At 35.3% G+C, this 21933-nt stretch overlaps 5 protein-coding genes across 5 annotated transcripts; all 5 read right to left on the bottom strand.

Annotated features, from left to right (window-relative positions):
* Window positions 1-378: 378 nt before the first annotated feature.
* LOC120162472 (putative uncharacterized protein DDB_G0292636) lies at window positions 379-1442 on the bottom strand. The gene is made up of 3 exons (XM_039172616.1): window positions 1428-1442; window positions 890-1217; window positions 379-722 (listed from the first exon to the last, which is right to left on the bottom strand). Exons 1-3 carry the CDS (start codon window positions 1440-1442, stop codon window positions 379-381), a joined length of 687 nt encoding a protein of 228 aa, XP_039028547.1.
* A 2462-nt stretch (window positions 1443-3904) lies between these two features.
* LOC120162495 (protein EMBRYO SAC DEVELOPMENT ARREST 30-like) lies at window positions 3905-9047 on the bottom strand. Its single transcript, XM_039172634.1, has 11 exons — window positions 8745-9047; window positions 8411-8631; window positions 8215-8305; window positions 7359-7429; window positions 7192-7280; window positions 6867-7110; window positions 6064-6176; window positions 5795-5885; window positions 5447-5575; window positions 4646-5199; window positions 3905-4552 (listed from the first exon to the last, which is right to left on the bottom strand). The coding sequence occupies exons 2-11, from the start codon at window positions 8573-8575 to the stop codon at window positions 4126-4128; spliced, it is 1974 nt and encodes a 657-aa protein (XP_039028565.1). The 5' UTR covers window positions 8576-8631; window positions 8745-9047; the 3' UTR covers window positions 3905-4125.
* Window positions 9048-9849: 802 nt separating this feature from the next.
* LOC120161952 (probable glycosyltransferase At5g03795) lies at window positions 9850-11451 on the bottom strand. Its single transcript, XM_039172149.1, has 2 exons — window positions 10520-11451; window positions 9850-10383 (listed from the first exon to the last, which is right to left on the bottom strand). Exons 1-2 carry the CDS (start codon window positions 11446-11448, stop codon window positions 9879-9881), a joined length of 1434 nt encoding a protein of 477 aa, XP_039028080.1. The 5' UTR covers window positions 11449-11451; the 3' UTR covers window positions 9850-9878.
* A 641-nt stretch (window positions 11452-12092) lies between these two features.
* On the bottom strand, window positions 12093-14557 carry LOC120161882 (probable glycosyltransferase At5g03795). Its single transcript, XM_039172093.1, has 3 exons — window positions 14170-14557; window positions 12706-13264; window positions 12093-12598 (listed from the first exon to the last, which is right to left on the bottom strand). The coding sequence occupies exons 1-3, from the start codon at window positions 14513-14515 to the stop codon at window positions 12115-12117; spliced, it is 1389 nt and encodes a 462-aa protein (XP_039028024.1). The 5' UTR covers window positions 14516-14557; the 3' UTR covers window positions 12093-12114.
* A 1030-nt stretch (window positions 14558-15587) lies between these two features.
* On the bottom strand, window positions 15588-18575 carry LOC120162101 (cellulose synthase-like protein E6). The gene is made up of 7 exons (XM_039172279.1): window positions 17973-18575; window positions 17722-17862; window positions 17507-17638; window positions 16958-17170; window positions 16663-16887; window positions 16230-16577; window positions 15588-16133 (listed from the first exon to the last, which is right to left on the bottom strand). The coding sequence occupies exons 1-7, from the start codon at window positions 18573-18575 to the stop codon at window positions 15588-15590; spliced, it is 2208 nt and encodes a 735-aa protein (XP_039028210.1).
* Between the last annotated feature and the right edge of the window lie 3358 nt (window positions 18576-21933).

Genomic DNA, 21933 nt, shown 5'->3' with positions numbered 1-21933 from the left:
GGTTTGCAATGAACAGCTAATACAGGTAATGACTGTTGTAATCTGGACTCAGGATTAGTGTTGCATACGGATATGTCCAATACGTATATCCTCAAATATTTAATTTTTCTCTATTTGGAGGATCATATCTTATGTTCGTTAGTCAGACTGAGCATTTGCATAATAACAATTGTAAAATATTTCAACTTCAAAACCTTATTAATATCTTGTTCAAGTAATTTTCGACTACTACGAATCCTTTCCTGCAATTTTGTTGCTCTTTTTTCACATCGATGCATATTATATATATGGATTCATCACTATATGTTTTTGTGAAGAAAAATCGAAATGCAAAAATGTCTAGCATATTGGTATCCTGGAGCCGGAGTGTATCTGTACTTAGGGTGCGGTTTCAGTGACCTCTGAAGAAGCAGCTTCGTTGATCTGCTTCTCGACTGCAACTGCAGCTTCACGGGTAACTGTGGCTTCACTTATCTGTTGCTCCTCTGCTTCTTTAATCATCCTTTCGATGTAGGCCTTTCTTGCGATAAGGGCTTCTATTCTGTTATTAGCTCTCTCTAGTATTCGTTTTAGCTTGATAGGGTCTTTGCATTTATTCTTCCCCTCACCTTTGTCTTCTTTATGATCTTTATCCTTTTTCTTCTTCTTCTTCTCGTTGTCTTTCTTCCCTTCTTTCTCTTCTTTCGTGTCGTGATCCTTCACTTTTTTCTTCTTCTTCCTCTCTTTCTTTTTCTTTCTTGAATCTGAATCCGAATCAGAAGAAGATGAAGTTGATGATGATGCTGAAGGCGATGTAGAAGAATCTGAGGAAGATGAGGAAGACGAATGAGAATTCTTCCTCGTTTTCTTTTTCTTTTTCTCTTCGGTTTTTCTTGCTTCACCTTCTAACTCTTTATCCTTCTTTTTCTTTTCTTTCCCTTCTTTATCCTTCTTCTTTCTCTGTCTCCCTCGACATCTTTATCTTTGTCTCTATGTTTCTCCTCTTTTTCCTCAGGCTTGATGGGGTCTTTACATTTTTTATTTCTCTCGCCTTCTTTGCCGTCTTCTTCATCATCTTCATCCTTCTTTTTCTCTTTCTCTTCGCCTCCCTTCACATCTCTATCTGTTTTTTGAAGAATCTCAACATCTTTATCTTCATGTTTCTTCTCTTTTTCCTCATGCTTCAGTTCTTCTGTCTCTATCGCCAGCTCCAATTCTACCTCAGCCTTCTCTTTATTCTAGTTGGTTGGCTCCATATTGTCTCGACGTTGAAATTCAGTACTTCTTGAAACTTCTGGAATTAGGCCGTTGGCTACAAACTCGAACTCAAATGTAATCTTTCCTGCTTTTTCTTCAAATTCCCAAAAAAAGGAATTCAACAAAAAGTGAACAAAAACTTATGATACTAAAAGCATGATGGTTCAAATTTGAATAGAGAGTAATGTAACAGTGGCATCCAGCATTTGGAAAACCCAGAGAATACACAATGAGGTATGTAATGAGCTCGTGTGATTCGAAGCTTGGGATTTTGAATACTTCAACTGCCTAATAACTTGAATATGGTGACTTGTAAGAAAGAAGCCAAGAAAATTAACCATAAGAATGAGATCATTAACTTTTAATTAAAAACTTTGTGCAATTTTCTTCTTCCTCAAAATCCAAAAATGAAAAAGAGCACATCATGAAACGCAGATCGGAACACCAAGAATCAACAATAATAAAACGTTAACAAAGAAATCGTGTACCTTAAACTCACAGGTATGTATTACACTTTGCTGAAATAGACGGATGCAAGATCTGTTTTTGAAGACAGAAATGGTCTAAGACGGTGTCTATTAAAAGGAAAAAGAAATTGGAAAAAAGTTGGCCAAGCGAACAACATGGAGGGGTGAGTTTGAATGTCTTTAAATGTCTTCCCCCTCTCTTTTGTCGGGTCGCTTTTTTAGGTGATTTTATTTCTATTTTGGGTTTAAATAGTCAATAAGATTCATAATTTCCATTTAATTATACGTAATTTTTATTTCAACATATTATATTATATATGATTATTTTTTATGTGAATATTTTTTATGATATTTTATTGATGATTTTTATAATAATGACATTTAGTTTATAGACCCGTTATTCCCGTATCTTTTTATTATTGCTATGTATGTGTTGTCTAAGCTTCTAGACTTGGCTACTAAGCGTGGAATTTTCAAGTATCACCCGAAATGTAAAAAGATAGGGCTCACTCATCTTTATTTTGCCGATGATTGCTTTTCCCCCCCTAAAGGGAATCTTGATTCATTGTGTGGGATTAAAGGTGTCATTGACAAGTTTTATGAAATTTATGGACTTAGATTGAATGCGACCAAGAGTGAGGTTTTCACTCCGAGTGTCTCGGCTGGGGTGGTTGCTACTATTCTGGATTGCATAGGTTTTAAGATTGGTAGCCTCCCTGTTCGATATTTAGATGTTCCCTTGGTCACTAGGTGTTTATCGGAGAAGGATTGTCATGCACTTTTGGAGAAAATTCATGACAAGTTGGGGCATTGGGCTAATAAACGCATTAGCTTCGGGAGACTTCAACTAATTCATTCTGTCTTGTTCAACGTGGCCAACTATTGGTGTAGGCAGCTTATCCTCCCTAATAGTGTGGTTCAAAAAGTTGATCAATTATGTGCTCGGTTCTTCTGGAGGAGTCAAGATTCTCTCGCTTCGGGTGCGAAGGTTGCTTGGCAGGATATCTACTCTCTTAAGAGCGAAGGGAGTTTGGGCCTCAAGAGCCTTGCTTGTTGGAACAAGTTGTGCGTGGTTCAACTTTTGAGGAAGATCTTACCAAACAAGGGATCGCTTTGGGTTGCTTGGGTCAGGGCTTTATGTAATGGGTAGTGCAGATGTTTGGAGTTTTGAGACTAATAAATACGAGCTGGGGTTCGAGGAGAATTCTTGCTTTGCGATGGGAAGTATATAGCTTCTTTGTTGCAACTCTTGATGTTAGGAGGCTTAACTCTAATATGCTTTGGGAAGAGCCTAGGCCTAAGAAGGATCGGGTGGTTTGACAGAGTTTGATTTGGTTCCCCTTGTATGTGCCTAGATATGCGATCATAGCTTGGTTTGTTGTTTTGGGGAGACTGTCAACCAATGATAGACTCATTCGAATGGTGATCGATGTGGATAGCCGTTACGTTCTTTCTGGTAATGCGACGGAGTCAAGAGAACATCTTTTCTTTAAATGCCCCTTATCTGTGGATGTTTGGAGAGGAGCTCTTCAGTTTTGCAGCCTTTGTCATGTGATTTGGTCGTGAGAGTAAGAAGCTGCTTGGGTTGTTACTCGTTTGAAGGGTAAGTCGTTACTTGCATCTTAAAATTAGCTTGGAGTGCATTTCTATATATGGTGCGGGTAGGGAAAAACAATAAAACTTTGCGAATAAAACTAGACCGAGTACTGTTGTTTTTAATTCCATTAGGGAAGTGGTTAAAGCTTTATGGAAAGTATATTGACAGGTCTATAGTTTAGGGTATGCTCTACTCGGTCGAGCAGCCCATTTTCTGTGGTTGCTGATCTTTGGTTGTAACAGCTTTTGATGTTTCTTTGGATTTAATACATACAGAATTAATCAAAAGAAATATTTAGTTAATAATTTATAATTATTTGTCCAATTAAGCACATTGAAAAAAAAACAAATAATTCAAATTAGCCATATATATATAACTGAAGTCTCTTCATCAGTGCTACCTTTGGAAATGATCGAATTTGCTCAAATTGGTTAAACTTTTATGAGGGAAAGAAGTGTTGTATGGCATATGTATCTAATAAATTGCAGCGTAAAGAGCAAAGTAAACAAACAAACAAACCAATAACGTGATAAAAGAATTCTCTCTACAAAACTGTCATTGGAATCCTTTCTCTATGCGAATTTACACTCATTCAGAAGCACCGAGTAAGAAGCAGCATTTTTATGCCAACGGCTGTATTTCTTCCAACCATGACGGTATAAAGCCAATATAAAAATAACACTTTGGTTTTCTTTGTCACTGCCAATAAAGACGAAAGTCCTTAACTACTTGTTTATCTGAAACTCCCAAGTGAAGGAAAAAGAATTTCATTCCAGAACAACTCACCCAAAATCGAATTTGCTTGAGAGTAGATTGTATCATCTGTTAGTCATTAGGATCCCATTCTTCGTCATGATCAATCAGCGACGTTAAGCTACTTGTGACATCAGTTACATCGGATTCTAGCTGTTCGACTGCATCATCATAATCTTCTGCTAATTCCTTGTCAACGTCTGTAGCGCCTCTGGCCCTAGCCGAATGCATCCATTTGGGACACTCTTCTTCGCCTCCATATAGAATTCTGCCATCTTTGCCTTTTATTTGTTTTGGAATTTCAACGGATGGGATCCTACAAGAGCATTCGGGAAGTGGATGTGATAGAAAATATTTTGGCTTCGACAACAGTGATTGCCTGATGAGGCCGTCTTCACTCAAACTTCTGTTGAGATGTTCCTTAACAGACAGCGTCCAATTACGCTTCGGATGGTACATATCGTCACGCGTAATGTTGAAAAGTGCAGCAATTTTTTTCCTGTTTGAAGAAATAAAACAAAACACAATTATAGAGAAAGTTGAATAGCTCATGAAATGTATATAAAAAGAACAGCAATTTCTGCATACAAACCTGTCTGGTCGGTAAGTCCTAGAAGAAGCTCTCTCGTATAACCTCTGTCCTATAACCAAGCCTGAGAAATCTGGCCATCCACTACCATCATTGCTAAAACCAGGAACAAATGCATCTGCTTCCACAGAGACAATATAATCGAGAGCATCCCAAATTAACCTGTGAGCTTGCTTCCTAAGATCCATAGGTGAAGGGTCAGGTTCTTTGTCGGTCTCCGTAATCCAGGCATACCAACCTTCTTTCTCATGTTGGTATATGGGCCTATCAGGAGGTGGAGGAAGAGGACGGGGCCGTGGACCAGCCTTTTTCCACTCATCAATAACTTGCTGTTCACTGTTTTGAAGAGGTGGTCGAAAAATATCAGCAGGAAGAGGGGCTTCAGGACCGACTAAGTCAAACAACTCTGTCTTGCTGCACAACGTAGTGCGATCTACTAGGTTTGGAAACAAAGCACGTAGAGGGATCAGAAGACGTTGACCGCCAAAAGTTTCTGATCCTGCCAGGTATATAATTGTTTGAGAAGGATAGGCCATCGCACGAAGAAGAAGCCCAACCTACAAAATTGGGGAATAAACTAATAATATAAGAGAAGCACACCAAGTCCAGTACTGTAGTCATTAAAACATCCTTTGTCTTCTTGAAGGAGGATTAAGTGCTTATTAGGTCATATTTAAAAGGGCTAGATTGGATTTCACATTTACATTAAGGTAATACATTATTTAACCACAAGTACTCTACTTTAATGTTACAACGGCACTGGATCAGTGGATTCGACAACAAAGAACTCTATTTGTAACATACCTCTTCAGGCATAAGAGGGCATGAACCATTTTCTCTTCGCATGTGTGACTCGACTCTTAGTTCATCATTAATGATCCCTTGCTTGATCAACTGTGCCCGTCGGTATTGTATAAGTTCTGTATGAACATCCTACAATGAGCATCAAATAGATGAAGTAAAGGAAATTACACAGAACTGACAACGATGGAAGTCCTTTTATTTTTCTTTAGTTAAATTTGCAAAATACTTCAAAAGAATGTCTAATGTTGAATTTGTCAGACTTTAGGGGAGAAATGATAAGCGGTAGTAAAAAAAGATGCAAATTAGGGTAGACAAGACTGTTGGAAAGAAAAGACATAAAGTGCTGACCTGGTAAAGTTCAGCACAACCATGATATGCCAATGTGTCTCTTACTAAACCTGGATGATACGCTATGAAAGGTTGTCCCGATGCCCGTAGCCTAAAGGAATATTAGAAAGCTCCGGTTCATCAAGTGTAGGCATATCAAATGATACTCATGTAAAGTATAATTGCGGATGCATTAACAAGGGGAAGATATGTAGCACAAAGAAATGGATAAATCTTGATAGAGCATTGCATTACTTTCATTTACTGGGAAAGGCAAATGGAAATTATACCTCTCCAAAATCCGGAGGCCAAGGATCTGAATTTCAGGTCGAAACTGGAGTGCATGAAATCCAACCCTGCATCTAAGCCTCTGAAACTCGGACATACTAGGTGGAAGAATAGACTGAAAGACATATGGTTATTGCTTTAATATTTGATCTTATAGTTTTGTCTTCAATTTAGAAAGTACACGATCACAAGAAACAGTAAATATTTTTCACCAAGGCTCGGTTTAATTCACCAAAAGCAACCCCCAGAAATTATAAAAATTCCAGAAAGACATTTTAAAGGGGAAAATAAACATTTTCCATAGTTTGGAAGGTTTTAGAGAAAATAAGTTCCCGGTGTTGCAGTGATTGAGAGACTATCACCTCTAAGACTCTTAAGCACAGAAATCACTCTATACAAGCATAAAATTTATTATCAGTTTGTTTTTAAAAACGATATACTGCAACAGCAAGCTACCACCCGACATTAACAGGCAGCTTTCCAACCAAAATTACCTTAAAAATATCAGAGGAAAGACAAGTCAATCTTCTTTCCCCTAGAAACAAATATGATTTCATAAAATAATGATACAATGGAGATTTTTTAACATGCATGTATGGTTTAGAGATGGGTATAAACTAATGAGTAAAAAGAGAAACAAATAGGTTCATCTGAACAAGACATGCAGTTCTGAAAGCATTTTTTAGCAGTTAGAGAAAGTATATAGATAAATCTTGGAAAAAGACTTGAACTTCGTCAAACTCTTTTTTGTTTTCGGTGCAGCTTTGATAAATTTATTATGTACAATTACAAGACTATGAACTACCTGCAGGCACCCTCCATCTGTGATAATCAAGCCGACAACCTTGTCTTTCTTCAATTTTGACAAAACTTCTTTGACATAAAAATTTGGCGAAGCAGAATTTCGAGGCTTGAAAATAGGGAACTTTCTCCTCTTCCTTGCATGCTTCAAATGCTCTGGCAGGGTTTTTACAATATTCACATCATTTTTAAGTGATAGAATGAACTCCTCCTCGTCATAAATATAGGTAAAACTCTTGAATTTGTAACTGTGCAACAATGAAACCGGTGAGAATATATTATTTAAGGCTTGAAAACAAATTTATAACAAATACATTAAGAAACTATACCTGATGCCTTTTGAACGGGTACTTTGTTGTATCTCAGGAATTACAAGAGTAGCATTTAGAAGCCTGGATATGGTGACAAGATCACTGATCTAGAAATTTAACAAAAATGTTATGAACAGCCAATAAGGAATAGTAAAAAGACACTTAATGCATCTAACAGGTCATACCGAAGATCTTATCTTCTCGAATCCACCAAATATTTTTGCATATATGAAACTGTCGCTATTTTCATCCGGAGCTGTTACAAGAGAGATGATTATTTACTAATTAAGCAACTAAAAGAATTATTCTGAAGCTAGTCAATTTTCAAACAAGGACAAGGTCAAACACGCAGTGATTTTGTTCAAACGGAAAGTAAACAGAATACTGCTGTTCAGATAAGATCAAGAACACACTTGACTTTTTCCCGGATAGTTCTCTACAGACTGCATTACAGGTATCATAGAGATATCAACCATTCTTTTTTGCTCTTCTAGAAAACCTATTAAGAGTTATCCACACGAGATTAGGCATTGGAATCCATTGATTCTATTTCAAAAATTAATGGTGCTGTAAATTTTTTGAAACTGCACAGATAATCAACTTTCCATATTCTTTTGATTACAAATTTTTATTCCGGTATTTAATACGGGTAATATGATAGCTAAGAAAGCTTAAAATATTAACAGGATTCAATTCAAAAAATGGTGTGAGTTCAAATTGGACTGTTATGATCACCTATAGAATAAGACATTCATTATTACTTTGGCATAAAAATCATATCAATTCAATAACCTTCTAAATATAATACATAGACACATTAAGTGTATGCTGCTCTGGCTCTGCATTTTTCATTACATCTATTTTTCTGATGTATGACAACCATCTCCAACATATTTTCGGATATGGCACCGGGATATGACCCTTCAAGGAGTCTCCAAATACATGAAAAAATGTGGAAAATCAATCGTAGGCATCTCGAAAGTTTTTTGGCAGTATAGAAGCATACATACATAATTAAGTAGTTTAAGCAAAATCCTTTACCAGGATAGCTGCTTCTGGGGTTTGCATATGGCTGCAAAGACTCCAGAGACCTCAATTCACCCCATAGCCTCTTATTTCTTTTAACCTCCAACTTAAAAGAACACATAAACATCATCAAAACAGAAAATTACACATGCAAACAGATGACGATAAAGCATTTTCTATCAGAATCTGGAAAACAAAAATTAAAACTTACTGGTGATCCAATATTAGGAATAGCATGGATTAAAGCTTCGTTTGCGTTATACTGGGCTAAATTCACACTTGAAAACTTTGTCATTGAAAGATGGGCAACCAACGATACCAAAGATAAAGCCAATACAAATAATGCAACCCATTTTAGCTTAGAATTGACCGCCATCTTAGCTCATTAAAATAGTTAGTTTCTTGGAACTTGAATTCAACACCCAATTCTCCCTACAGTCCAAAAAACAATATATATCAAAATTCCAATAATCACATTAAAACAAATCAATGTAAAATAAACACAATGAAAAAGAAAGAGTTTATTTTTCCTTCTTTTTTTTTACCTGGAAAGTTGCAGCAAGCCTCCAGTGAAGAGAACCCAGACCTAGGAAACCAGTCAAAAACATAAAGAACCCAGATTTGAATCAAAGATTCAAATCCTTCTTTTTCTTTTTTCCTTTGATTTATGTGGCTGGAAAACAGGGAGATGAGAAGTGGGTAGAGTTCAAATCTGGATTGAAAGCAAAGGATTCAACACAAAACTTTATAAACGCCCTCTGATGCAACCACAAAACGAAAAGAATCACAGAAAACACAAAACAGAGAAATATGCAAGGAATTTTATCAGATAATAAAGGAGGAGGAGAATGAAAGAAGGGTTAAGAGAAAACAGATTAACTGTTTCAAAGGAAATGGAGAACATTCATTGTAAATCCATGCATTCGTGGGTGACCGACTAAAATATCACACCTTCACACTTAGCTAACACTCAATTGACGTTTACACAGCTAATACCGTTAACAGTTTGCTCAAAATATTGGGCTGGGCCAAGTAGATTAAGTCTCTATGGACCGGGACGGACTAAAATCGGATCCGCCTTTAGAATAACTTTTTTTCTTCTCTTTTTACAACAAGCTAAGTTTTCATTAAATAAATTTAAGGTACAAAAGCAAAAGGCCCTAACGTAAAATTTTAGAGGGAGTAAATTAAAATAAAACTAAAAGCTTCCCTTAAATATATATTTTATCTTTTAATAGAAATGAATCTAGATGTAATATATAAGCGTAAAAATTAAAAAAATTAATATGATATATTATTTCACGAATGATTTTAAATACATTAATAAACTGCCACAAAAAAAATTAATTGTACAAGACCGTCGATTGATACACCATGCAACATAAAATATCAAATCATCATAAAAATAGACAAAATTTTGTATAAAAGTAGATGCACAACAGTATCATAAAGAATAATATACAAAAAGAAATAAATTAAAACGGAGAATATGTTTGTTTAGATCTACGTCAAAAAAAATAAAAAAATCACCTTATAGAAAAGATTAGGGTCGAAAGATACGAATAACTTTACAATAATATTTTTAAAATAACTTTTCATCGATGATGCTTTATTGATTAAAATTATTTTAAGGGAAAAAAATACAATTCCAGATTGATAAGCTCAAAAAAGAAAAAGAGTTACATAAATTCCACGGAAGGGGTTAACCTAACCCTCACAACGCTACGACGTTTCCATAACTCATACATGGACATATGGAATGCATCAAAATCAATGGGCGGAACATTCCATTGGAAATGTTTCCGAACTCTCAACACATTGCTTCGCAACATGCTATACTCTTCATTGCTTATTCCTTGAAGTATTTTCTTCATCACCGGAATATCGACGTGGTGAACGACGACAGAAAAACTTTTCCAGTTCAATATATCGGTGAACGGAAGGTCGTAATGGTTGGCTAAGATTATAGGGATGCAACCGTAGTATAGTGCGTCTGCGACCCGTGCCGTGTTTACTTCGAAGCCTTTGACATGGATGCAAAACTTGCTTCCGAGGAGTTGATCGGAGTAGGGTGTTTGGAGGCGGCCGAAGTGCACGAAGATTTCAGTGTCGTTGCCCCACACCTTGAGAAGAGCTATACGTACAGGAGAGTTCACAGCTCCGGCGAAGAATGCAAGCCTCTTCCTGAAAATATAGTTTTAGTTTGTTTTCCCCTAACTTCGTAATTTTAACTCATGATTTTAATCTAGAACAAACTGAATTGAATGAATCGAATTTAATTGGTATAGTTAATAAACAACATTTTACTAATCGTACTTACCTTTGAGACGTAACAAGGTTAGGAGGGTCTCCTTCTCGAGGCCAAACTTGAGGCATAGAAGCATCCTTGTGAGGAAGATAAGACGAAGGAAAATAGGTAGAAGAGCAAACGAGTTGAATAACATTGAGTCTAGCTACAAACGCTTTATCAAACGCAATTTTCCCGATGGAATGACAAGCGACATAGAAATGATCGGCTCCGCCGGTTCGATTCCAATAAGGATACTTCTGAGTAATATTGGAGATATAATTCTTCACGAAATCCGGGATCCCGTGAACGTCGATCCGGGGGTCGGTCCTCATCGGAGAAATCGAGAAAGGCATGTAGAAGAGATGAGCCTCATTGGGATCTTTGGTGACGAAATGGGATTTCATCAAAGCTTTCTTGAACATGAGTTCGCTTGCATAGTTTCCTTTGGTATCAGAATCAGGAGGCAACAACACATTTGCAAAAGGATCGTCTTTACTGTGAGGATAGACAAAAATCTTCAAGCTTTTGTTCATTTGTTTGTAGTCTTGTAAGAAGAGATCACCATCATGGTACGCTTCTTTGTTATTTGTGTAATTTCCATTACTTAAGCCGAAAAGGTTCCCCAGAAGCCATTGATTAGCCCTGGAGAGACGATCAATTCGGGAAGGATCAGCAAACAGATTATCATTGTCGTTCTCATTATCTCCAAACGGAACCACCGGGAGATTACCGGTTTGATCGATACTCAGTGAAGAAGTGGAAGAAGGCAAAGTTTGAAGGTAAAGAGTGGCTTGGGCATGATTTTTAGTGACACTTGCAGTAGTGGAAATGTAAATGAAAATGAGAAGAAGTGTGGTTAAGGCTAAGCTTATTGGTAAAAAATAGAAGAAACCTTTAAATGTTGCTGGGAATCGGTGCTGGAAGATCTGGTAAACCAATGAAGATGATTTCTTCCCCATTGAGATAAAAAGAGAATGAATATTTTTTGAATGAATGAATTTGATTATTTATAACTTCTTTTGATGATTTAGTTTAGGTTAATTGATAGATAGCTACATTCGTTCAAAGGAGAAGAATGTGGGTTATGTCTTTATGACTATGCTTTCAACCACTCTCCCCCCCCCCCAATTAATTTATGAACAAGTTTCATGTCCGGGGACCAACTTGGCTAATGTACATTTTCATTTCATTAAATAGTATTTAAAATTATACAATTAATTTATTATTATTATAATTATCAACAGCCATCATTTTCCAGAAAAAGAAGGAATACTTGAATTCCAAGATCAAATCCATTTCAATACCATTTTTGTTTAATTTATTTCTCTGTCTAACTTTTGTTTTCAATCCATTCGCGTCGAAGCATTATGAAAATATGCTCAACAATGTCCGATGTTATCAAATCATATATGGTTTTTTTTTTATTCCTTACGCTCTGTGATGTGAATGTTGGATCATGGATGTGCTAAAAGAGTCCACGAATGTGCAAACCCATGACCCAATATTTTTTCCCAAATGAAAAATATACTGTCCAAGTCCAAATCAATTCGGGCAAGTCCATTGGTAATTAAATTTTTGAAAAAGTTTACGTATCACAAAAAAAATTGGCAAATACAATCAATCAGTCATTTATTTATTCGAATAGAACTTCGTCTGAGCCACAGCTCATACATCACCATAAAAAATGCATCAAAATCAGTAGGATGAACATGCCACTGGAAATGTTTACGTACCTTCAACACATTGCGTCGTAATGCCGAGTACTCGTCGGAACTTATTCCCTGAAGGATTTTCTTAAGGGACGGGATATCGGAAGTTACGACAGCAATCGAGAAGCTCTTCCAGTTCAGTACATCAGCAAATGGGAGATCATAGTAGTTGGCGATTATGATCGGGACACAACCATAATATAAAGAATCCGCTATTCGAGCTGTGTTCACTTCAAAGCCTTTTACATGGAAACAGAACTTGCTGCCACGCAGCTCGTCGGCATACGGTGTTTTAAGCCGACCGTAATGAGCAAATATCACCGAATCATTTCTCCAGAACTCCAGAAGCTTTTCACGCACCGGGGAGTTGATCGATCCAGCGAAAAACGCAAGTTTGTTCCTGTAAAACACGGTTAAGTACCTTTAGCAACAATACCAATAACTTCAACAGCTATAAACTATGATGTTTTACAAGTCTAAACATATCAAGGAAGGGAGTGTTTTGACCTTTTGCATGTGGCGATATTAGAAGGATTTCCGGTTCTCGGCCATACTTGAGGTATAGATGCATCCTTGTGAGCAACGTATCTGGAAATGAAATAGCTCGAAGAACACACAATCTGTATGGCATTAAGTTTTACTTCCACGGCTTTTGCCATGGCCGATCGTCCGATGGAGTGACAAGCAACATAAAAATGATCGGCTCCACCGGTGCGATTCCAATAAGGGTATTTTCTACTAATGTTTGAGATGTAATCTCGGATAAAATTTTGAATACCTCCCGTACCAACTCTACGATCATGCCTCAACCTTGCGATCGAGAAAGGCAAAAAGAAAAGATCCGCCTTCCTCGGATCTTTGGTTACGAAATGGCTCTTCATTAGAGCCTTTTTGAAGTAGCTTTCACTGGCGTAATTGCCCTCTGGTTCGAAATCCACAGGCAAGAATACATGAGCAAAGGAATCTTTTCGACTGTGAGGATAGACATATATCTTGAAGCTCCGCTTCATCTCTCGATAATCCTCCAGAAAGATATCTCCGTCATGGAAGACATCGATGTTGATTCCTGAACCATAAAAACCATGAATCCGCAGTTCTAGCAGCAAAACATTGAAGTTTCTAGATTAAGCTGGTTGACTAATCAATCCAATACTTACCTAAGATAGGTAAAATTACTTATATACACAAGACTTACAGTTTTACGCTCAAGAATAATTTTTTTTTTAAGACTTCTAATTTACCTTGTAGACATTGAAAGCCAAATAAATTTAAACAAAATTCATGCCTAATGTTGACAACAAGTTTATGTTATTATCTTTAACAGTTCATCTCTTCTGACTTGAATAGAATTATAAAGAATTATAATTAGTAAGAAAATAATCTTTAGTCCGTATTTAAATAAACAAGAAAACAAATTATCATAAAAATGAAGATAGAAATTGGGATATGAAATATCAAAGGTTCTAACTTTTTTTCATTCTTATTGAGATATTTTAGTGATATTTAATGTTTGTGTTAGTCGAAAGATCATTATAACTATTTTTAATTTACTGTTTAAATGGATTCACTCATCAAATTTTGAATTTCGTTCTAATCAATCTTAAATTTTATCCATATATTATAATTGACTAAAAAAACTTGTATCGATGGACTTAGGCTTATTGGAGGTTCCTAATCAATGGAGGAGCATGTTTAAAGACTTTAGCTGACAGAAGACAGTTTTAATAAGTCCGGTCTGACAGAGATTAGAATGTTTTTGGAGGGGGTATACCACCTAAAAATGAATTAATTTCTTTGAAGTTCATCAATGAACCGATAGCATATTCACAAACACTAGGTGAAAACTCGAACAAAACTCAAACTCATACAGAGATCACAATTCAAAAGTTGAAGCTCAAATGAAAAACCAGAGAAGAAACAAAAGGAAGAAGCAACAGATACCCATTATGAAATATCTCAAAATTAACATACCCTTTGGTCCAAAATGAGATATTGAAGACACTCGATTCACAGTCCCATCTTCATTACCACCGCCGCCGCCAAAAGCATTGGATGGAGACTTTGCTGACAAGTGAAAGCTCCCATTTTTAAAACCATTTGAGGGGAGATTGGGAGTCGATGGTGAAGGTTGTAAAGATATATATGTTGGTTTTAAGCGAAGCTTGTGTTGGTGTTGATGGGAAATGAAGAGAGTTGAAGTTGTGAATATGTAAAAAAGAATGGAAAGTGTGGAAACGAGAGCTAAAGCTGCAGGTACAAAGAAGGTCTTTGAAGGAAGTGAGGCGAGACGCCTATGGAGGATTGAAGAACGCGCCATTTGCTTTGCTTGATTTTGCGGAGAACGTTTGACTTTTGGAAGTTGAAAATCGGATCTTAAAACACGGATGAAATAAACCAACTTTATGTTTCTAGTTGAGTCCCTGAGAAAATGCAAATAGAACAGAGTGAATAAATACCCCACTTTATTGTTTCTATTTGAGTTTAATCCCAGATGTTACATATAATATTCACATGAGATTTTGATTTCAGTAATAAGTTCTTTTATTATATTATAGATTTTGTATAAATATAGTCTCACTAACAATAAATAGATCAATTAAATCCTTTTAATATACAGAGCAGTTCAAATTGATCCCTCTAAAAGTACAATCGCAAAGGACTTTTTTCAAAATCTCAAATTGACTGTAATTCCCTTCCTTTAAAAATTCAATACCATTTTCAATGGCGAGTAAGAAGCATTATTTGTTGCGTGTTGTGGTGCCAATTTTCGGTCTTCTTTTTTCAGTTTCTTAAAAGTCACGTCTTTTTTAAAATAGAATTTAAGAATCATAAAATGCCTTTCAACTCTATTTTAATTTGGTAATAAGTAATGATCAAATTTATTTACTTTTCTTCAAATTAAGATATGATTTTAAATGGAATGGAGAAAAAGGAAATAAAGAAGCAAATAATGAAAAAACACATGGTTAAACGACAGGGGATAAATCAAAAGAGGATGTCGTTTTCGTACTGCCCATTACCTAAGCAAAATTGATTGAAAGCATTGTAAATAAATACAATTCATTAATACAAATAACTCCTACTACACAGTAATTTTAAGATCAGTCCAACGTTTCATATGATAGAAGTTTAGGAACATTAAATATACACGAGACTACTTGATAAATCTGCTTAAACAAAGAAAATTAATTTGTTACCTGGTTTTTTATGCCCTGACATGCATTGGAGATAAAATATCAGGACTAAATATAAATAATAATAAAATCTAAATAAATTATCATAATATTGTGTTTCGATGAATTTTAGTTTTTTATTATCAATAATCATCGCAATCCATTACATTATCTCATGATAAATATAATGCGATTAAAACCGTCATTTAATCGTGACTACAAGGCTAGTGTAGATACTAACAAGGCATAGGTAATTGCCTTGTAAGTAACTGAAGCTGGCATTCTACCCTTATCTTTACGGAAAAACAGTGCTTTGTATACAGGCCAGTTGAGACCAACCAAAAGTAAACACAAAACAATCTGCAATCCAAATCGATCAGAAAACTCATCGTGATCGGCATCGAAGGCCAGCTTCTTGATCACCCCAAAGATACCAAACAGATTCAACATTGCAAGCGACGCTAAAACATCGAACATGGGAGATGAATCACCAAATTCCATCAACTCTTGCTTGTATCTTCTTGAGACATCTCCATCCGCAACCTTCGGTGTGATGACAAAGGCTGATTTCGAGCACCCTAGTAGCTTCAAGACGGTGTCAAAGAAGGCGAAAAAGTAGGAAGTGGTTCTCTTGAACAGCCATATCCTTTGATCGTTGCACCAAGCTTGGAATGTGCCCCCGCACCACATGAATTCCCCAAGACAATATGTTCGGTGTGCAATGGAAACATACGCAAATGGGAGGACCCATGGGCTTGATATCTGATTCCCAAACACAAGCTCGAATAACTCGAATTAAGCTTGATTATACCCGTAATCTGGATAACACAGATGAGCAGTTTGGATGTTCATACATACCTCGGGAAACAATGGGATGTCTCTAAGAAGGCAAATGCAAGGGACAAGGACATAGTACAACGTTGGCAAAGAATTTGCAGCCCATAAATTGGCGGAACAGTAACAGAGTTGAAGTGTTAGAGGGATCCTGTTATGTCCGTATAACAAGGGACAATATCTTGACAAGAAAATCTGAAAATGACCTTCGGCCCATCTCTTATGTTGCACCAGCATCGTCAACAGTGAAATCGGAGCAATGCCTAAGAAACTCTCTCTTTCAGAGTCCAAAAAGATGGATTTCCAGCCTCTGCATTGTATGCTCAAACCTGTAATTATATCCTCTGCTGGGCACCCATATTTCAACCCCATCTGTAAAGAAAGAAAAACAGAACTGATTCATAGACAAATTTGTTGTATTCATGGACAAATGCATGTGTAAGGGAACTTAGCAAACCTCTTTTCCCCACGGTGAGTTTTGTTCAAAGCTACAACTTGCAAGAACTTTACATGTTTCTTCAACAACAATTGTACTTTCTTCAACCCTTGTATGATTTAGTCGCTTCCAATCAACTTTGCAGGTTTCGTCGTATTTCTTCCCGGATAGAGCCTCTCGTCGGTGAAAGCATCCGGTCCCGATATAGCATGGCCCTCCATTTGCGTCTAATCCTGGAAACTCCACCTTCATTGTTCATACCCCCATCAAAAAAAAAACCTCAACAAAGCATTTCAAATTGATAAAACTGAATTACCTTTCGTGCAACTCGAAGTGAATTACCATAAATGTCATTGTTGGTGAGATTGTGGAAGGTTTGAGGATGTTGTACGAAGGCGATCTCATGTCCCTTCTCTTCGTCCATGAAAAAGCATAAAGAGTCTTTAATGGATTCCGAATTATTTGAGTACATATCGCAATCTACGTTCAAAATAATCGGACTATTGCTTATCCTTGCTGATACTCTAATCTGATATATTTCACCATAAAAGTCATTCATTAATAACATACAAATTAAATTTTAGAAAATAAGATAGCAGGAGGGACATTAATATAATATGAAACCAATTAATGTTTATATTCTATTCATGTAAATTAGATCCATCCGGATGATCTAGCATTATTTTTTTTAATATTTATAAACTTTAAATGTACGGCGAATTTGATTATACTGTAACATTTACACTAATTATATGAAATTTAAATAGAATTAATTTATTTTATACTAACATAAATAGATATCTCCTCTTGAGTCTTGAGCTGTATATACATATAATATATGTAATGTAAAGAAAATTATACTTACAAGAGCATTCATGGCTCCAGCTTTGAAATGGTGGTGATATTGAGGTCTTTTTTCACGTGCCAAATACACAAGGGTAGGAAGGACGTTTTCTTCAATATCCACAGCATCGGGGTCTCTTCCATCAATTAAGATCTAAGAAATTAATAAGTAACTAATTAATCAAGTTTTTTAAGCTTACTTAAGTAATAAATTGAGGAGTTAATGAAATAATTTACTTGAAGAATGGTTTGATGATCATTCCTGCTTGTAACAAAGTCCCATTCACGAAATCCTTTGTGCTGTTTACGAATGTCTTCTGGGATTTTATTCTTCTTCCTCGTGGTTTTGATCCTCATATTTGCCTCATCATATAGTTTCTGTGTTAATCGGGGGGGGGGGGGGAAATAATGTAAGGAAATTAGGGTAATATTATTTTTGACAGATGTTTCTCGAATGTAAAAGGGACAGAATGTATTAAAAAAATTACCTTCACTGAAAGCCAGTGTTTGAGCTCGACAGGATCATGGTTGTCTGGTTCAATGGCTGTCTGAAAGTAAGCCTCGGGAGATCTGGGTTCCACCTTGAACTTCTTGCAGAACGGCAGCCATTGCTTTGAGAAACTTGAAGCTTCCAACATTGCATAAAACGTTAAATCCGACGCTCCATCGTCGGACAAATAGATGTTTAACTTCTCCGGTGGATAGTCATAAGCCAACAATGATAAAACTGTGTTCATCACCATGACTGGTGGCTCCGCCGACGGGTCCGCCGTGCATACAAATATGTCTACGCCCGGTAATGTTTCTTTCACGTATCTTTGGGAGAGCCTGTTTTTGTGAAGAAAACGGTAGACAGGGTTCCATCGACAAATTAGGGTGATGAACCAATAAAAACTGAACCAGAGCTCGCAAAGAAACAATCCAATCCAAGCACATCGCTCACGTTTTCCCGATGCCACCGGAAAAAACCGTAGTCTGTAAGCACAAATGAAGCCGATACCGACAGTCACTGAAATTATGAATAACTTGAAAACGAACCGTCCCTTAACCGGCCTTGTTTCAAAGAGCGGGCTATTTTCATTTTCTGCCATTTTCTTTTCTTTTATTTTTTTCTCTCGAGCTATAATAATACTGTTGATGGAGCTAAGGTTGAAGTTGACTGACAAACACTGGTGACAGCGACGAGGAAACTTGGGAACTGTAAACCACGAGGTCACAAGCCAATAAGAGTACGGATAATAATAAAATAAAGTTTGAGTTAAATGGTTAATTCGTTCATTTAAAATTTTATAAATGAAAAAAAATTAGTCTCTTAAATGACGGGTGTATATATCGGTTTAGGTAGTTTAAAAAATGTTGGGTTTTGAAAAGATAGCCATGTGCTTGAATTCCTTATTAGTCGTTTTAATTAGGTAAGTTTAAATATTTATAATTGTGTCTGTTTTTTAATCTCAATTCTAATTGGATTTGAAAATCAATTACGTGTGAGATATCTAAATTAAATACATGTTATCTCGTTTTTTAATAAACACAAAATGAAATGTTAATATAACATATATGATTAATAATAATTAACAATTATAAATAATATGTATAAATATAAATATATAATGTCTAAAAGTATTCGAATAAATAAATTAATTTACATATTAGAACTATATTAAAAAATATATAACTTATCGTTGCCAAAATGGCAATTAACCTGTAGAACATGATTAGAAGGAAATCAGAAATTAAAATGGTAAAAAATAACAATTAGTAAAAATATAAAGACTAAATCAAAACATGTTAAAAAATAGAGGGATTGAGATAATAATTTATCCAAAAATAGAGAATGAGACGGATCGAGTCAATCGCGCATACCATGGGTCGAATATCTCCAAAACGACGCAATTTGAAAGTGTAAACAGGTTTCCGAAGAGAACACCATTATAGAAGGTTTTATAATCTCTAAAATATCTTATCGTCATCAGTGGACCACCATCATCAACTATACTGCCTTTACCCTTTAATAATCCTATATAATAAAATGCGAGATTCATCTCTCAAGAGAAACACCAAACCTGTTTTTCCTTTTATATATATATATATATATATATTGCCCAATAGCTCAACGATGTCGCTGAAAACTAAAACTCACCTATTTATCAAGTTGAGTTATATTTTTAATTTTATATGTAATCCTTTAGCATGCAATAACTTGTTCTCTAAAAAGATTCCAAAATTAAATAAACTCACCTTTGGGTTCACTATATTTCGGTATTAGTGCTGCTGATCTCAGATATTCCTTTCTTATTCCATGTAATGGAAAACGATTAAACTTAATTTCTTTTTTTAAATGAAAAATAATTTAATTCAACAGCATTGCGATTTTATCTTCTTTCTTATTTTTGTTTGTCTTATTAATAGAATAATGATATAGCTATAAATACAGTTTGTATGCTTCGCTTGTCTTGTAATTGCTCTTATTATGCCTACAAAGAATACAACGGATAACAATGAAGGACTCTCATTCATCACTTGATATATTAATACTCGTGAAATTTTATATTAAATAAATTTTAATTGAGAGGGCGTTTTAAGGAGTTACAAAACGAGCCTCAAATGAGGAGGATCATGGATGTGTTGAGTGATCAGAGGTAGCACGGATTCATATACTGTCGTGGAAAAACACGTATCTATCAGCCAGCTTCGTCATTACATCTGCAGCTGTGTTTGCTTTCCGTGGAATCCATCGAATGGAAGTTTCGCAGTTTTCAGATCGTAACCTGTGAATTTCTCATACAGGCCGGTAATAGACTTTACATCATTAAGACGGTCCGATTGACTTTTCAAATTCCGAATGCCTCTTAACTCGTGCCATGTGTAAGGCAATAAGGATGCTCCACAACTCAGCTCGGAGAACATTTGATCACCATCATGGTTTTCAGAACCGGACCGGTTAACGAACCGGTCATACTATCGGTTCACTGGTTCAATCGGTCGAATCGGTCCGACCGGTCGAAAGAACCAGACGACATTATAATTATTTAAAAAATTAAATAAAAATACCAAAAATATTTAATAAAAATTAATCTTTTATATCACAAGTCATATTCAAAGCAAATCATAACATATATAAGTTAAAAACCATAAAATCAAGTGAAACAAAATAATTTAAATTAACTACAATATAATATTTAAGGTAAAACATATTAAATAATAAATATAGTTATATAACTATAATTAAAAAATAAATTTAGGGTTAAAAAAATCATAATAAAATGATATTGTTTGGTTTAATTTTTTTTTTAAAAACAATCTCACATGGCTAAGAAACATAGAAGAGCATCCCAAAAGTCTAAAGAGTAAAAATATGAGAACAAAACAATCTCACATTGCTAAGAAACATAAAAGAGCATCACAACTAACTTCTATAAATAATAGAGGTAATTTGATATTTAAAATCATGGAGCCTTTTGGTGAGCATTGAGTGAACTATTCTTTCACTTCAATCAATCTCGAATTTTAGGCTTCAATCGAGCTTCTAAATTTTTTTTAGTTCAAGCCTTTTTGAGTTCAAGTTTCAATATTATATTTCGAGTTTGAGTTAAACTTGATAATTTTTAGCTTGTGAGTTTGAGTCGAGTTGAGCTTACTTTTAAAGTTTTCAAGTTCGAGTCGAGCTCAGCAATACTCGAGTTCGACTTGGCTCGTTTAACAAATGACGTTATTTGGTTTAATTTTTTTTAAAAAAAAACAAAATTTCCGATTTTTTCGGTTTTTTTTTCGGTTTTCAGTCGATCCGGTTCAAATGGTTCAGTGGTTCTAGCCGGTTCACTAATAACGGTTCAACCAATTTAAATTAAACCGGACTAACACACGATTCCTGGTTGAACCGACCAATCCAGTCCGATTTTCAAAACCATGATCACCGTTCATTCAATCTGATATTTATTCAAACTAATAATACTTAATTTTTAAGGGTTGAAATTGAACACGATTTTTTTCATTTTGATTGTTAATAATTGATGTCGTAACTGAAACTTTTGTACCACAAGACAGTTTTATCTTTGATTTATCGCATCATCAGACAATTTTAGTAAAATCATCAACATCTTAAGATAATTTTGACAATTATTATAGAAAATATTTACTTTCCTAAGTAAATTTTAGAAGACCCCATTTTTTAGGATAAACTATATATTTAGTCATCCAATTATTTTTGTGATTTCGTTTTAATCATTTAATTTTTTTTCAAAATCCCATATTATCATAAAGTAATGCCACATCATCATTAAAAAAAATAAACATTTGCCACATCAACAGTTCTACTTCTTTAAACAACAGGTTACCAAAATAAAACCAAATGTAATTTTAGGTATAATTTAAAAAAATAATTAGGTGACCAAAACAAAATCACAAGAATAATTGGATTACTAAAAACGCAGTTTACCTTTTTTTCTTATT

This window comes from Hibiscus syriacus, unplaced genomic scaffold, assembly GCF_006381635.1.
Source record: "Hibiscus syriacus cultivar Baekdansim isolate YM2019G1 unplaced genomic scaffold, ASM638163v2 tig00111402_pilon, whole genome shotgun sequence".
NCBI classification, from domain to species: domain Eukaryota; kingdom Viridiplantae; phylum Streptophyta; class Magnoliopsida; order Malvales; family Malvaceae; genus Hibiscus; species Hibiscus syriacus.
Note: the sequence above shows the minus strand (reverse complement) of the source record. Positions and strands in the feature narration are given on the sequence as shown.